This window comes from Cervus elaphus, chromosome 5 (assembly GCF_910594005.1).
Source record: "Cervus elaphus chromosome 5, mCerEla1.1, whole genome shotgun sequence".
In the NCBI taxonomy this organism is placed as follows: Eukaryota; Metazoa; Chordata; class Mammalia; order Artiodactyla; family Cervidae; genus Cervus; species Cervus elaphus.
Genome location: NC_057819.1, coordinates 97,794,309 through 97,810,575, shown reverse-complemented (window position 1 = coordinate 97,810,575; position 16,267 = coordinate 97,794,309). Strand labels below are relative to the sequence as shown.

The 16,267-nt window shown below is 47.3% G+C and overlaps 1 protein-coding gene across 2 annotated transcripts; it reads left to right on the top strand.

Moving 5' to 3' along the window:
• Nucleotides 1-2,935: 2,935 nt before the first annotated feature.
• XAF1 (XIAP associated factor 1) lies at nucleotides 2,936-15,804 on the top strand. 2 transcript variants are annotated; one of them, XM_043903466.1, is made up of 10 exons: nucleotides 2,936-3,080; nucleotides 3,180-3,304; nucleotides 3,544-3,666; nucleotides 5,696-5,831; nucleotides 6,568-6,624; nucleotides 6,998-7,193; nucleotides 9,137-9,222; nucleotides 12,175-12,516; nucleotides 15,426-15,493; nucleotides 15,646-15,804. In XM_043903466.1, exons 3-9 carry the CDS (start codon nucleotides 3,635-3,637, stop codon nucleotides 15,480-15,482), a joined length of 906 nt encoding a protein of 301 aa, XP_043759401.1. In that variant the 5' UTR covers nucleotides 2,936-3,080; nucleotides 3,180-3,304; nucleotides 3,544-3,634; the 3' UTR covers nucleotides 15,483-15,493; nucleotides 15,646-15,804. The 2 variants fall into 2 exon arrangements, with proteins under 2 accessions (XP_043759401.1, XP_043759402.1); XM_043903467.1 differs by lacking the exon at nucleotides 5,696-5,831 and having other exon boundaries at nucleotides 2,951-3,304.
• Nucleotides 15,805-16,267: the final 463 nt, after the last annotated feature.

Below are 16,267 nucleotides of genomic sequence, written 5' to 3'. Positions count from 1 at the left end.
GTCCCCGCTCCTTCTAGTCCCTCCCAGGGGGGTGATCAGACCCCCTCTTCCATCCTACCGGGTGGGTTCCTCCTCACCTGAGCGCTCAGTTCCCCTGCTGCCTTCCACTACCTGCTAACATGAAAGGTCCGGGCATTGAGAAGCAGAATCCTTCCAGAAGGGCGAGGCGCCTTCCCTCCTCTAGAAGATTCAAGCCACAAGGCCTCGGAGTAGTCACAAATGGGGCTTGTCTCCTCAAAGTGAGGAGTTTCCCAGCCCATGCACCAAATGTTGTAGCCACACGTTCTGGGAAACAAACTCACTCAGAAGGACAATGCAGATAGTAGAGTGCAGTTTATTACACCGGTGGGCCCAAGGCAGAGTCTCCTCTTAGCCAAGGACCCCGACCAGTTTTTGTGAAAATCTTATATACCCTAAGTGTACTTGCTCAAACACACCTCCCCAAATTCCTTGAAACTAGTCTGGACAAGGTAAAAGAGAGATACGATCAGAGTTAACCCATGATTCATGTGTCACAAGGCTAGATAAACAGTGGATATATATCAACAGGCCTGTGGTCATATCCCAATAAACATAATGGAATTTACCACTTTGTTCTGTTACAGAGATAATTAGCATATTCTTTTAAGCAACAGAGAGTCCAAGTACAAGTCCTGAGGCTCTTTTATCCGTGGGGTCTGGTTTTCCATTGGTATGCCATTTCAATAGATACCTGGCACAAAGTTCAGAGTCCATTGGGAGGGTGACCATGCGTGTAGCCTAATGTTCGCAGCCTGGCCTAAAACGGAGTCCAGCCCTGTCTGTTTCCTCCTTCACCTGCAGCAGAGAAAATGTATAAGTAGTAATTTTTGCTGTTACCTCCTATCACTGATCATTACTGTTACCATCCGCTGTCTCTCATGAGTTTCCCTGGTAGCTCAGCTGGTAAAGAATCCACCTGCAACGCAGGAGACCTGGGTTTGAGCCCTGGGTCAGAAAGACCCTTGAAGAAGGGACTGGTGACCCACTCCAGTATTCTTACCTGGAGAATCCCACTGACAGAGGGCTACAGTCCATGGGGTTGCAAAGAGTCAGACAAGACTTAGTTACCGAGCATGCAGGCACGTCTCTCATTCAGTATCTGAATTTTAGAGTCTGCCAGTTGGCTGGAGACCACGTCTGAACCTTTTCCTTAATTCTATTCTCCTCCTTAGAAAAGCTGCTCTCACTCCATTTGCAGGCATCACGAGAATTCTCTCGCAGCCTTGTGCCACTGCTCAATGCTCTGAAATCCTTCTGTTAGCTCAGCTGTCACTGGGGTCTGGGAAAGCTCTGAGGACCCTTGGTTGTAGGGGTGGGGGCGTGCAGATACACATTAGAGAGAGTCCATCGAGTAGGCGGAGGCGGGGGTTATGTAAGCAGCTTCCATACCCTGTTCCCCCTTCTCTTCTGGTGTGTAGCACAAAGTGCTCCAGACAAAGAGCCCATCTGCACCTTGGCTTAGGTGGGCTTTCTCGTGAGCTCACCCACGTGAGACATGACAGCAGCGTGCTCACTGCATCCCAGACCCTTGCTGCCCCACTCCTGGGGCCAGGTACCCTCCATCCCTGACAGGTTCATCCAGGGACAGGGTGGTGACCAGGAGGAAGCTTCGGGCCTCCCAGGACTTCCACCCACAAACCCCAGCTCTCCTCCTGTAATAACCCAGTCTCGTCTTTCTGCCATGAGCACCAAGAGTTGGTCCCCACACTTGTGGAACCTTGAGTGATGCTCATCTGCCCCATCCTCTTATTGTTTAGGTGGGAAAGTTCCTGGCATTCAGAACCAGCCCTTTCCTCCGACACCAACTCGTTTCCTTGTTAGAATCACTTGGGACCTTGCAAAATCTCCAAAGTCATAGCCACTTGCTGGACCAGGGAAATCCCGCTTTCTGAGGTTGGGCAGGCATCCGTGGCTTTTGGTTAGTTTCCCAAGTGGTTCCCAAGTGTGGGCAAGTTTGGAATCCACCATCCTTGCTGCCCCAAGAATCCCAACAAATGGCCACACATCAGGCTAAGTGCCTGAGTGTGGCGTACCCATCACGTCTCAGTGGTCCGTTTTCAATTTCTGACTTGACCATCAGGAGGGACTTACTCATGTAATAGTGGAAAACTGTCACATATTGATCAAGTATAGTAAGGTTATGTAGATGGCGTGCTCACTAAAGTTTAAATAAATTAACATGCTTAGACAAATGTGCAAAGCCACAATCATTGCAATAACACTTCAATGTCTTAGTTGTGTTTATGAATAATAAAGGTAAATATTGAAGCTAATTAAAGACAGGCTTTTTTTTTTTTTTTTTTTTTACAAATAAGGCTCTGGGAAATAGAAAAACATATTAAATCCCCTTAAAAATGTCAACATAAAGTATATAATATTGTTTCTGATGGAATTGCAATCATCTTCAAATTCTTCAATTTCTACTGAGCAATTAGATACACTGTTCTGTCATTTTTGTCTAATTAATTACATCCTGCTCTGTGAAAAGAACACAAACAACTGTTCATTTGATCCAATTATGCATATATAATTTTAGACACATGTTGCCTTTAGCAGAACTTGATTTCTTTGCATCTCAAATTTTGGGGTCAATTCGTCCAGTCATTTATAACAGTCTAGGTGCCAGACTCCTTTCAAGTCCGTGTACTCAAATGAAAGCAATTTTCACACAGTTTCTGGGAGCACCTGGACTCCCCAAGTTCTCCAGGTCCCCTGTAGAGTCCAGAGGAAGGCGGGGGGTGGGGGGTAGCAGGGGGAAATGAGGAAACAAGCCCAGAGGCTAAAGTGACTCTTGCTGTCAGTTAGGTCCACTACCAAGATTCGACTTCCTGTCTCCCGACCCTCTGGCCATTCTAGGAGAGACAAGCGCTGGGCCTCTTGGCCTGGGTTCAAAGCCTGATTCTGCTTCCTGTTGGCTGGCAATGTGTGCAAGTTACATCAGCCCTCAGCGCAGCAGTTTCTGTGTCTGAAGACTTCCCCATTTGCTTGCCCCCCTGTTAGCATTACAGCCATGTTTGCTGTAATTATTTACAAGAGAGGACAGAGGCAAACGGGAACAGGTGAGTGCCCTAGGTCACCAAGCTGCTACGGGATGTGGCTCCAAAGCCTGCAGTTCTCACCCTGCATCCCCAATTCCTCCTGCCCCTGACCGGGACCAGAGTAGAATACAGGAAGTCAAGAGCCGTTCTCAAGGAGGAGCGGACTTCAAGTTCACGTTCAACACAGCCAACCAGCTGTCTCCTGCAGAGGAAGGATCAGTGAGAGGACCAGGAGGGACAAGGAGGTCAGTGTTTTGTGGAAGAGGATGGAGTGACCCGGATGCAGTGAGGCCAGCCTGGGGGAGGGGAGGGGCTGCTGCCCAGGGAGGCCTGGCCTCTGGCTCCCACCCAAGGGGTCGCAGAAACAGCCAGTGGCAGCAGCACAGGCTGAGGGAGGAGGCAGGGACTGGGCTTCCTGGATGTCAGTAACAGGTACTGTGCAGCAGCCCTGGGCTGAGGAATCTGAAAACCCCTCCCTTCCTAGGCTGTGGGCCCTGTTGCCGGAACACTTTCAGTTTTGTTTCTCTGCCTGCAAGAACTGAAACTTGAAACAGAAAGACTCCAGAGATCCGACCATGGAGGGAGCCTTCCAGATGTGCAGGAACTGGTAAGAAGTTGCTTTCCCTGGTGGCTGACCTAAGGCTGGCTGGTGAGAGGGGCAGACAGGATAAGTCTGTTTCTAAAGTGAAGAGAAAAGGGTCCATGTGCCCAGGGGGCCAGGGTGGGCCCCTGCGGTAGGATGGTATAAACTCAGGAGATATCAGTGAGAGATGCTCAGGGTTGGCAGACATCCCTGAACCCCGCCCCACCCCCATCTACAGATATTGAAGACTTTCTGGGACAGTTCTACAGCCAGCCAGCCAGGCTAACCATCCCTGCTGGGCTACTCCTATTTTTCAGACCGGGCGTCCTAATTTCTATGCTCTTCATACCAGTCTTTGAAAGAAAGAGGCTCAGGCAGATGGTCTGGGGCCATTCCCACCCCCACCTTTAGAGGGAGCTGTGGAGCAGGGGGCGAGGATAGAGCAGAGGTCCCAGCCCACACCTCTAAATCATGGGGACCCGGCACCTCACTCTCGAAGCTCCCTACCTGTGACAGGAACCAGGGGGATCCCTCCCCAAGGACCTTCTCCCACCAGACCCTCCTGGCTGTCTGGTGTTTGCACCAGCTCAGGAAAAAAGCTGAGGCGCCAGGCCGAGCAGAGGGGTAAGAATAGAGGAAGGGAGACTTTCCTGGTGGTCCAGTGATTAAGGGTCCATGCTTCCCAAAGTAAAAAAGCTTTGTATACATATATATGACTAATATAATATATATTATACATTATTTATATAATTATATTATTATATATTTATATAAATAAATATATATTTATATTTATTATATAATATTATGTATAATTTATATGTATAATATATGTATTAGTATAGTATACATATGTATATATAGTATATAGTGTACATATGTATTAGAAAACTTAAGAGTTTTTGCCTGACTAAAATATGACATTTTGATTCCACTTGCTTGACTTAGTATAAATAGAATGCTAGATTTTTAATTTTAAAAAATAGATAAGCAACAAGCAACAAAGGTTTACTGTATAGCACAGGGAACTATAGTCAATATCTTGTAATAACCTATAATGGAAAATAATCTGAAAAATAATATATATATTGGGTTTCCCTGGTGTCTCAGACAGTAAAGAATCTGCCTGGCAATGCAGAAGACACAGGTTCGATCCCTGAGCCAGGAAGATCCCCTGGAGAAGGGAATGGCAACCCACTCCAATGTTCTTGCCTGAGAAATCCCATGGGTAGAGGAGCCTGGAGGGGCTGCTGTCCATGGGGTCGCAAAGAGTCACAACGGAGCAACTAAACCTCAGCCTTCCACATTGCAGGCAGATTCTTCACCATCTGAGCCACCAGGGAAGCCCAGGTTAGAAGTCAAAGACACAGTCAGATGCTTTTGAGACAAAGGATCATAAATCAAAATGACATACTGGTATTTTGCATAAAGTTCACCAAGGATACCTACCTATAGAACAGGTGAGCACGTACTGAGAGTACTGGGTGAGCAGTGAGGCACTGCGACTGAGCACAGAGCTGAGAGAGAACACTATTCTTTTAAGTTATATTTCTGGCATCAGAAGAAAGAAAAAAAGAAACGGTTGAGCAGGCTCTTCCATCTATGAGGCGCTCTGGTTAATGTGTAGTACAGATGCACATGAGGGAGGGAGGAGGCCCAAACACACACAGAGAGTTTTATCTTTAATTTGTTCTTGTCCTGCCTTAAAATATAAATTTTATTTCGTCAGTCACAATCAAGACAATGAAACTATTCATTACCTCCCAAAGGTTTCTCTTGTCCCTTTGTAATCGCTCCCTCCTGCTCCTTCTCGCTCACCGTGCTCACCCTGGGCAACATAAGAGCTTTGCAGAGCATCCTTACCATTACCTTATGATTCAGCATTGTTCTGATTTGAGATCAACATGGGGAAGGCGAGGCAGGTGGTCTCATCATCATATTTTCAGTGCTTGAGGCCTTGGAAGAACTTCATCCAGGAGCTCCGGGTATAAAATATGGCTCCATGCTTTATACCATGAAATAAACCTGCTTTTCCTCCCTCTTGATCCTGCAGCAAAAGAAGGGTGGCCTCCAACCTCCTGGCCCTCCATGAGGCCCACTGCCTGATATTTCTGGTCCTCTGCCCAGAGTGCAAGGAGCCCATCCTGCAGGATAAGATGGAAGAACACCTCCAGGGCGGGCACCAGCAGGTGGGGAGGCAGATTGGGGGATGGAGGTGGAGGGGCAGGGTCCTCTCTGCAGCCCACCTCATGACTGCAAGTCGCTCAGCCCCCGTGCCCAGCCCCCTGTGCAAAGTGGAAGAGATAGATAATCCTGCCTTTCCTGTACTGCCACCTCGGCTTCCCTGGTGGCTCAGATGGGTAAAGAATCTGCCTGTAATGCAGGAGACCTGGGTTCCATCTCTGGGTTGGGAAGATTCAAGGGAATGGCAACTCACTCCAGTATTCTGGCCTGGAGAATCCCATGAACAGAGGAGCCTGGCGGACTACAGCCCATGGGATCACAAAGAGTCAGACATGACTGGGCCACTAACACTTGTTTCCTGTACTGCACCGAGTCAACCCCGGTTTCCCATTCCCAATCTTTTCCCTACAGGCGTATGAGGTTGGCCAAGACTAGGGGTCCCTGTATTGGGAAAAGTAAAATGTCCTTTTGAGATGTGTCAAGAGGAGAAACAAGAAAGTGGAGCTTGGAAGGCCAGTCATGGCCAAGGTTGGTCAAAGGCTGACCTTTCTCTCCAGCTGTTTCTGGAGCTCCTCAAGCTCAGGCATCCATCTCAGCTCAGAGGGTCCCACAAATGCATCCCTGAGATCAGGGTTGGTGCTGCAGGCAGATGAGGGTGCCTGACTTGCCCCCAGGTGCTCACAGACCCACCCAGGACACACGGAGCCAGGGTGGGACTCGAGCACCTCCCTCCGCATTTAGGTGGGATGCGCCATGTGTCAGCAGAGCGTGCCGAAGCACTCGCTGGAGAGTCACGAGGTGAGGGGCAGGTGGGATTTCTTCTGCCAAGCCCAGGAGGAGGGGAGGGGGCCGGTCATAAAGCTCTCCCCTCCTGCTCCCAGCTCTCTCTTCTCTCCCAAGCAGGCCTGGAGCTAGCTTATCACAGCAACACAGGGCCTCCTGCCCCCAGACGCTGGTCAGAAGGGACTGCCAGGGTCCAAGACAGCTCATGTTCCCCTCGCAAGGAGAAGTCCCTCTCCCACAACCCTCTCCCACCCCCCACCCTCCAGTCTTTCCCACCTGCTTTCTCTTACTGGCTTCAGGCCCCGCCAGGGAAATAAGCTCCTAGCCCCAGGGCGACTGCAGTCACTGCAGGCCAGTGACCATGCCCGTCCCGCCGGCCTCCCCGTAGGCCCAGGAATGTCAGGAGCGCCCGGTTGAGTGCCAGTTCTGCCACCTGGCCGTGCGTCTGAACAAGGTGGGCCTCCACGAGCACCACTGTGGCCAGCAGATGGAGGTCTGCCCAGACTGCGGCCAGCATGTCATGCTCCGCGTGCTGGCCCGGCACAGAGAAGAGTGTCGGCGTGAGCAGCCCCAGCTCCAGAAAGGTGAGGATCGTGAGCGCTCAGCGGGATGGGTGACGAGGGTGATGACAGATGCGCGTGTCTCTAAGTCACCTGGCTAGTCTAGCTCCAGAGTGGCCTTCTTGTGTGTCTGCTGTGTCTTGAAATGACTGGTCCAGAGAAAAGCAAATATCGTAGATTAATGCATAAATATGGAATCTAAAAAAATAGTACTGATGAACCTATTTGCAGAGAAGAAAGGGAGACTCCGGCATAGAGAATGGACTGCTGGACACAGCAGGGGAAGGAGAGCGTAGGACAAACTGAGAAAGTAGCATTAACATATATACACTGTGTGCATGTGTGCTAAGCCACTTCAGTCGTGTCTGACTCTTTGCGACCCCATGGACTGTAGCTCACCAGGCTCCTCTGTCCATGAGATTCTCCAGGCAAGAATACTGGAGTAGGTTGCCATACCCTCTGTTCTAGGGGATCTTCCCGACCCAGGAATCAAACCCACGTCTCTTATGTCTCCTGCCTTTGCAGGCAGGTTCTTTACCACTAGCGCCACCTGGGAAGCCCCATATATACACTGCCAAGTGTAAAATAGATAACTCTAAGGAAGCTGCTGTATTATGCAGGGAGCCCAGCCTGGTGCTCTGTGACAACCTAGAGGGGTGGAATGGGGTGGGGTGGGAGGTTCAAGACGGAGGGGATGAACATATAATTATGACTGATTTGAGTTGCTGTACGGCAGAGACCAACACAATATTGTAAAGCAATTTTCCTCCAATAAAAAGAAATTTTTCTAATTTATAAAAATAAATGACTGATCCAGGGAGCCAAGAAGTCAGGGGTTGGGGAGCTAGGAACTACGCAGATGAGTACAGAGGCAATGGGGCCCTACCATATGGGAGGCTTCCTTTGAATTCCTCCAGCATGACTCCAGCCTGGCAGAGACCCACCTGAATCCTTGTAGAGATGAGAAACCTATGCAGAGTGAAACAGGGGCTTGCTGGAGGCAGGAACCAGAGAGAATACCCAAGTTCCCTGACACAAAATGAGGAACTTTCCCACCATCAGCCCCAGACAGAAAGGATCCAGTTGTAACTCCTGACCTTTGGGCCTACATGTTGGCCACCTGGTGCCCCAGCGTGCTCTCTTTACCCAGTTACCTCTTCATGAAGTGTGTTTACAGAGAACACGAGCCAAACACATCTTCTCACTGGTTGTTTTAGTAACAACAGTAGCATGGGGACAGAGCCGAAAATCCCTTGGGCGGTAGGTAAGTCTCTCCGGGTAAACGATTTTATCAAAATCGGCAAATGAAAAACTGGGGTGCTTAAGATTCAAGTACATTTCCAGCAGGCCTGGGTTTCAACACAGCCAACAAACAACTCTTCAGCGTAACTTCGTCAACACAACACAACTTCAACAAGACTGCACGACTTCAACAAGACTGCACAGCTTCAACAACAGCACAACTTCAACAAGACCATGCAACTTCACCAACACAATACAACTGCATCAACACAACACAACTTCAACAAGACAGCACAACACAACTTCAACACAATCAACAAAGATGTGTGCAATTAACTCCTCAGTTGATCACAGAGCTCGGAAATGGCTAAACTGAAAGGGCAGTCAGGTTGAACAGGACTGGCATCTGTGGTAACAACTCCTTCTGTCTCCTTGGAAACCAGTCCTGCTCCAGGAAAATGTCTCTTCATCAGGGCTGTGTGCTGCCCCAAGGGCACTTTTACTGTTTAATGGAAATAATGTGGGTGATTCCAGTTGTAGGTGGTCCATGTGGCCAAGGACCCTGGCAGTGCAGGACACTCATGGCAGACTTGGGACAAGGCATCCCCAGGACTGCAGGCTGCATAGTGGGGCAGTTGTGGGGCAGTTGTGGGGCAGTTGTGGGGCAGTCGGGCTGGCCATTGTCAAGGGCAACCATTTGTGCTGTTGTTTCTGTGCTTTTTCAGGGAAGAGCATTCCAGCTCCTGAAAGCAACATCTGTTGTCATTATTGCAACCAAATGATTCCAGGAAATAAGTATTTCCACCATCTGGTGAGTAGAAATTTGTCATTTTCTAATGATGCCAATAGCCAGTCCATATTCCAAAAAGTATGATATGAACAGTAGATTCTTTTTGAAATTCATTCATTTTATTTATTTACTTATTGGGTGCACTGGATCTTCATCGTAGCCTTCATCGCAGGTTTCTCATTGCTGTGACATCTCTTGTTGCTGAACACAGGCTCTAGATGCGTGGGCTTCAGTAGCTGTGGCGCCCGGGCTTACTTGCTCCATGGTATGTGGGGTCTTCCTGGACCAGGGATTGAACCTGTGTCCTCTGCATTGGCAGGTGGATTCTTAACCACTGGACCACCTGGGAAGTCTTGAATGGTAGATTCTGGGTCTAGTTTTACACAGCATGAATATTAAGAGGTTCCCGTATTTCATTTTGCTTTGCTCAAAAAAGGACATCGTGAACTGCTTTCGGCTCATTCAGCACACGTAATTGGATTCCAATCATGCCAGCCCTTCAAGGAGCCTCCCTAACCAATCCAGCTATCACTGATCACCTCTGAGGGCCTGGACATTGCAAGTTAGGCCTTAATAGGCTCTGCTTTATTATTCTCTATCCCATGTCCCTGGTGGCTCAGATGGTAAAGAATCCACCTGCAGTGCGGGAGACCTGGGTTCAATCCCGGGGTTGGGAAGATCCCCTGGAGGAGGGCATGGCAACCCACTCCAGTATTTTTGCCTGGAGTATCCCCGTGGACAGAGAAGCCTGGCTGCATAGAGTTGCAAAGAGTCAGACATGCCTGAGCAACGAAGCACAGCACAGCACATCCCATGTGGAAGTCTTCTCTATTAGGCTGTGAGCTTCCCCAAAAAAGTCAATAGCCTTCTCCATCTTCCCACAATGAAGCTGATATCAGGGCTGGGTACCAAAAGGAGGACTCTGAAAAGATGTAATGATGTGATGGATTGATTGATTGCTTTTGCCTGGGAAAATTCACAGACTCCTCCCTCCATCACTCTAAGCACCTTCTAGTGCATTAGTCAGGCCAAGCTGCTCCCCTCTTCTACAGGATGGAGCATTTTCTTTGGGGGAATCTCCCCAAAGCATCTCTCCAAAGAACTCACATCCTTCTTCATGGATGGCAAACTGTTTGTCCTTTCTTTACCCTTCAATCCAGAGAACAATGCATATCAGAACTGAAGAAATCCTAGAGATGATCTAGGTCTTTTTGTTTATCATGGACCATACATATAAAATTTACTATCGGTGACATTTAGTGCATTTTAATTTGAATACTTGACTTAAAATCTAAATTACATTCCCTACCCTCCACAGAAACAATATATGGATTTGAAAACGTGCTGATTGATTCTCTATTTCCACCTTTTATGTATTAATGAATTCTGTGGAGTTTAGTTTCACCTGGTTTTTGTACTATTCCTCTTTGGTCATTATTATTACTGTCATTTTATTCAATTCATGCCTGCTTGGATATACTCATACATTTACCTTTCTCTTTGCTGACATCCTTTCTTTTTAAAATATTTTATGGATTTATTTTGGCTGCATTGGGTCTTAGTTGCGGCATGTGGAATCTTTATTGCAATGTGAGGGCTTTTCTCTAGTTGCAGCACGTGGGCTCCAGAGCGTTTGGGCTCAATAGTTGAAGTGCACTGTGGCATGTGGGATCTCAGTTCCCTGATCAGGGATCAAACTCGAGTCCCCTGCATTGCAAGGCAGAATCTTACACTGCACCACCAGGGAAGTCATGGATCCCAAGCTTTCTTGAATCCCAAGCTTTCCTTCTGGGCAAGATTTCTGTCATTCTGAAATACATGTCTAGGTATCTTCAGTTATCTGCACAGTTACTTCCTTTATTCTGCATTCTTGAATGTTAGTTTAATTGGATTTCAAATTCTCCATTAACCTTTATTTTCTCTTAGCATTTTGAAGCATTTCCACCATCTTCCCACCTCTCTGATTGCTGTTGATAAGTCTGCTGTCAGTGTAGCTGCTGGTCCTTCGCCAATAACCATTTTCTTTACTGGATTTCAAGATCCTCTTTGCTTTGGATCTTCTGTGGTTTCACTGCAATGTATCCAAGAGAAGATTTATTTTTATTCATCCTGCTTAAGACAATAGGCTCAGATGTGTTTGTTTGTTTGTTTTCCTCTCTCTCTTCTTCAGAATTTATCACCTCACGAACAATTTCTAGTCCAAGGTAGACAAGCTTTCTTGTCATTTTTTTGTGACCCCATGGACACATTGGAGTGGGTAGCCATTCCCTTCTCCAGGGGATCTTCCCCACCCAGGGATCAAACTCAGGTCTCCCACTTTGTAGGCAAATTCTTTATCAGCTGAGACACAAGGGAAGCCCAAAAATACTGGCGCAGGTAACCTATCCCTTCTCCAGCGGATCTTCCCAACCCAGGAATGGAACATGGGTCTCCTGCATTGCAGGCGGATACCAGCTGAGCTACCAGGGAAGCCCCTTAGGGCAATAGGCTCATATGTGTTTGCTTTTTTTTCCTCTCTCTCTCTTCTTCAGAATGTATCACCTCATGCTCAATTTCTAGTCCAAGGCAGACGAGCTTTCTTGTCATTTCCCTTTTCCAGTTAGTCAATTTTTGTCTCTTGGCCACCATAGTTCAGACTTCAAGGTTCCCAGCTTCATTCAGGGAAGGGGGACTCTTCCAGTTTCACACATCACGTGGATGGGACTTTTCTCTCATCCAAGCTCTTAGTCATGAGATTGACCCCGCAATCTCCTCCTAAAGGGTTACCTCATGTGCTTAATCGGTAGGTCTTCTTTCCGGGAACATGAGTTTGCTTGCTTCCTTGCAAAGTCAGCTCAGTGAATGTTTGTCATATTTTATCCAGCATTTCTAAAGTGTTTGGAGTGGGAAATTTTCAGGTTAGCTCACCTACTGTATTGTCCACCATTAAAACTGAGGTCATTTTAAAATTTGATGCTTGACTCACCCTTGCAGGATAGATGCCGTCGAGTCTCAGGTGCTGTGACACTTTCTCCAGCTGGGAAACCAGAAACTCCTCCTTCATCCCCTTTGAGTCGGGCTGCTGAAGACCAGACTTCCAAGGCAGAGAAAGATGTCCGTCCAAAGCTGAAAAATAGACACAGAGCTCCCTTTCTTTCTGAAAAGTCAGCAAGGCAAGCGCCACGAAGCACAAACAAAACCACGAATCTGTCTTTGAAGTCCAATGGCAAGCTCAGAGCCTCCTCTCCTGTAGAAGATGAGACAGCCTATGACATTCTGAGGAGATGTTCTCAGTGTGGTATCCTACTTCCCCTGCCAACCCTAAACCACCACCAGGTACCCAGCCTCTGTTCCCTCCATACCCAGCTGTGAGCCATCAGGACAGTATTTAAAGAAATGCAAGTCCTGTGAGCTGTCCTCAGACAACACTATCTCCCCTTTCTCTGTGTGTCCGGATCCACTCTCAGCACTTATCACCTGTTTATATATGTTCATCACCTCCATTTCTGACGGCAGAGCCAACCTCTCATCTCTATCTCCAGTGTCCAGCCCAGTTACTGACCACAGCAAATGCCCCCAAACCATGGAGCAGACAAATGAATAGAGGGCATCCAGTCTAGCCCTCTCATGGCACAGATAAGGCAACTGCAGTCCAGAGATCAGAGCCTTGGTCAAGATCCTAAGTCAGTTGGTATCTTGCCTCCAATAGATTAAGGTTTACCTCCAGTAGCTCAGGATTTGCAGCCTCAATAACCTGATTTTTCACATCCTAGATTACTTTCCAATAAAGAAGAATTAGCATTAGAGGTAGTTAACCATTATGCATTAGTTACGATGCAAAGCGGGGCCTCCCTGGTGGCTCAGCTGGTAAAGAACCTGCCTGCTGACACAGGAGATGCAAGAGACGTGGGTTTGATCCCTCAGTCGGGAAGATCCCCTGGAGAAGGAAATGGCAACCCGCTCCAGTATTCTTGCCTGGAAAATTCCATGGACCGGGGAGCCTGAGGGGCTACAGTCCATGGGGTGGCAAAGCTCTTTACAAATGGTTAATCATTATAAACATCAGGAAGGTATTTTACCCCTACCTTATAGATAAGGAAATGAAACAGAAAGGTCGAGTGGCTTCCCCAGGATTTCACAATTAGAGAGTCGCAGAATCCAGCCAGGTATACATGTGGATATAGTTCCAAAGCTTATGCTCTCAAGCCCCAAAAAGGATGTCTCACTTCAAAATATTTTCATTATTTGATGTTTTTCAGAATACAAAAGTTGTTGTTGTTGTTCAGTAGCTAACTCGTGTCCAACTCATTGCAACCCCACACCAGGCAGGCTTCCTTGTCCTTCACTATCTCCCAGAGTTTACTAGTACTAGATACTAGATTTTGTTGTAACCATTTGACATGATACCATACAAACAAACATAAAGATAAAGCTAATCCTCCCCAATACCCACCCCACCTCCCAAGTCCCATGCCATGAAGTACTAGTTTCAGCAACCAGGTGGGTGTCCTTCCAAAACTTCACCTCTGTTCACAAAAGCCTGACAAGCCTCCATGGGGTTTGAATTGCTTTTCTTCCCCATATATCATCTTCCCAGACTCATGACTCCACCATTTGCCTTTTTTGCTGAATATATGATGCACACACCTTACAAAGAAGTAGACCTAAATCTTCTTCTTTCTAACTTCTTTAAGCATCTCTATATGCACACAAGCACACAATTTTACCAAGCTGAGTGAATTGCATACTTGCTGAGGGTGCTATTAGTGCCATATTCCCTTGCCTCCTACAGCTGAAATCTCCTTCCATACTTCCCTCCATCCTTAATGATGGGCATGCTGAATTTAGCAAAGAAAAAAATCATTACTTGGGACAAAAATAACTACAAAATAATTTCATGGGACATACTCATACTAAGAAAAATTCTTTGTCTCTCTGAAATTAAAATCTAACTGGACAGTCTCTATTTTATCTGGCAACTCTATTACATAACCACACACACACACACACACACACACACATTTGGAGTCCAATTGTACACACTGTTTGTATAGGATTCACCAATAACCAATAATAAGAAGGGCAACCCTCCAAGTCAAATAATGTTGCCCCTCCCTTTTCTTTTTTAATGTTGTAAGAGTCCATGAGGACTCCCTAGTGGCTCAGACCATGGACTCTTGTGTGTGTGACTGATAGTTGCTCAGTCGCGTCCGACTCTGCAACCCCATGGATCGTAGCCTGCCAGGTTCCTCTGTCCGTGGATATTCTCCAGGCAAGAAGACTGGAGTGGGTTGCCATTCCCTTCTCCAGGGGATCTTCCCAATCCAGGGATTGAACCCAGGTCTCACGCATTACAGGCGGATTCTTTACCATCTGAGCCCCCAGGGAAGCCATAGTGTGGGTATCCTCTAATCTGTTCGTCCACCCTCCTGATGATGACAGGCCTCTATTAAACATTGTCCCAAACCTCCCATGGACCCCTCCTGGTTCACTGGCCTCCCTTTTCTTCTCTTTTTTCTTTTCTTTTTTTAAATTTTTATTGGAGTACAGTTGCCTTACAATATTGTGTTAATTTCTGCTGTGCAGCAAAGTGAATCAGTTATGCGTATACATGCTTACTCTATTTTAGGTCCTTTTTCTGTATAGGTCATTACAGAGTATTGAGTAGAGTTCTCTGTGCTATACAGTAAGTTATCATTAGTCGTCTCTTTTATACATTGTTGTTGTTATTTAGTCGGTAAAAAAAAAATGTGGAAGTGTTAGTCACTCAGTTGTGTCTAACTCTTTGAGACCCCATGGACTGTAGCCCACCAGGCTCCTCTGTCCATGGGATTCTCCAGGCAAGAATACTGGAGTGGGTTGCCATCTCTTTCTCCAGAGGCTCTTCCCCACCCAGGATCGAACCCGTGTCTCGTGCATTGCAGGCAGATTCTTTACCCCTGAACCACCTGGGAAGCCCCCTTTTATCCATAGTTGTGTATATATGTCAATCCCAGTCTCTCAATTCATCCTACCCTCCTCTCCCCTGACCCCACCCCCACTTGGTATCCATAAATTTGTTCTCTACATCTGGGTCTCTATTTTTGCTTTGCAAATACATTCATCTCTACCTATGACTTTTCTATGCCATCTACAACTCAGAGTCCCTGCTCCAGGAACTGGGGATAGGTTTAACCAGCGATATCTCAGGAACTAACATTTACCACTTTTTACACCTTGAACTTTTTAAATATCCATTTCTTTAGGAGAAATGCCAGCGGTTAGCTTCATCAAAAGGAAAACAAGTGAGAAGTTCCAGCTAGCTTTGGGAAAGGTACAACAGATTTTGAAGATTTTGTTTTTACACTGGTTTTTCTGCTTGCTTTCTGTGCTAGTCTGTACTTGTGAAAAGAGGTTTTATGCACTGGGTTTCTTTCTTGTTGAAGAAAAAGTTTGGATTTTAATTATTTTCCTCCTTTTGAACAGAGATGTTGGTTTGCCCAAGAGCTACAGCTAAACCAGGAGGAAAAGAGAATGCCAACTCTTCTGCCTGAGAATTCTGATCAAGCATCTAGGCCTAACCCAGCCTGGACACCTTGGGAAATCCAGCTTTATCTCTGAAGAATAAAAAAGATCTTCCTGAAAGCCTGTCCTCCACCTTTCTTTAGATTTTTCACTGGTTTTCCAGGGCTGGGGGTGGGTGGGGTGGGGAAGCAGCAGCTAGGACGGCATGGGAAGGGGAGCGGCAGAAAATGAGAGAGGAAGAGAAAAATGAGGTTGGGTGGGGGGGCGGAGCCAGGTAATGCACGAAGAGGTGCCAGTTGTGGCCGCTGGCAGGGGGAGCAGCTGGGAAACACCCAGAGAAGCAGCCCCCTCCCCGCAAGTAGCAGAGCCCTAACTTTCTGCCTGGCCTGAGGGGAGACCTGTTAGGGCACCAGCTCCCACAGGGAGGACAGAGCCCAGGACAGTGGGTGCTTGGGTGCGCCCTCACCCACCCAAAACTGCAGACGTGTGACCTTTCTCAAGTTTTGTCAGGTTGGCTGAATCAGGTTTGCTTAAGGCCTTCTTTGGGTCCTGGTGGCTCAGTCGGTAAAGAACCCGCCTGCAG

Excerpts from the sequence above, each read along its gene's own strand:
- XAF1 (XM_043903466.1), top strand. The coding sequence starts at position 3,635 with ATGGAGGGAGCCTTCCAGATGTGCAGGAACTG. Across the intron at positions 6,625-6,997 it reads ACTCGCTGGAGAGTCACGAG|GCCCAGGAATGTCAGGAGCG; the intron begins GTGAGGGGCAGG and ends GCCTCCCCGTAG. Across the intron at positions 12,517-15,425 it reads CAACCCTAAACCACCACCAG|GAGAAATGCCAGCGGTTAGC; the intron begins GTACCCAGCCTC and ends CCATTTCTTTAG.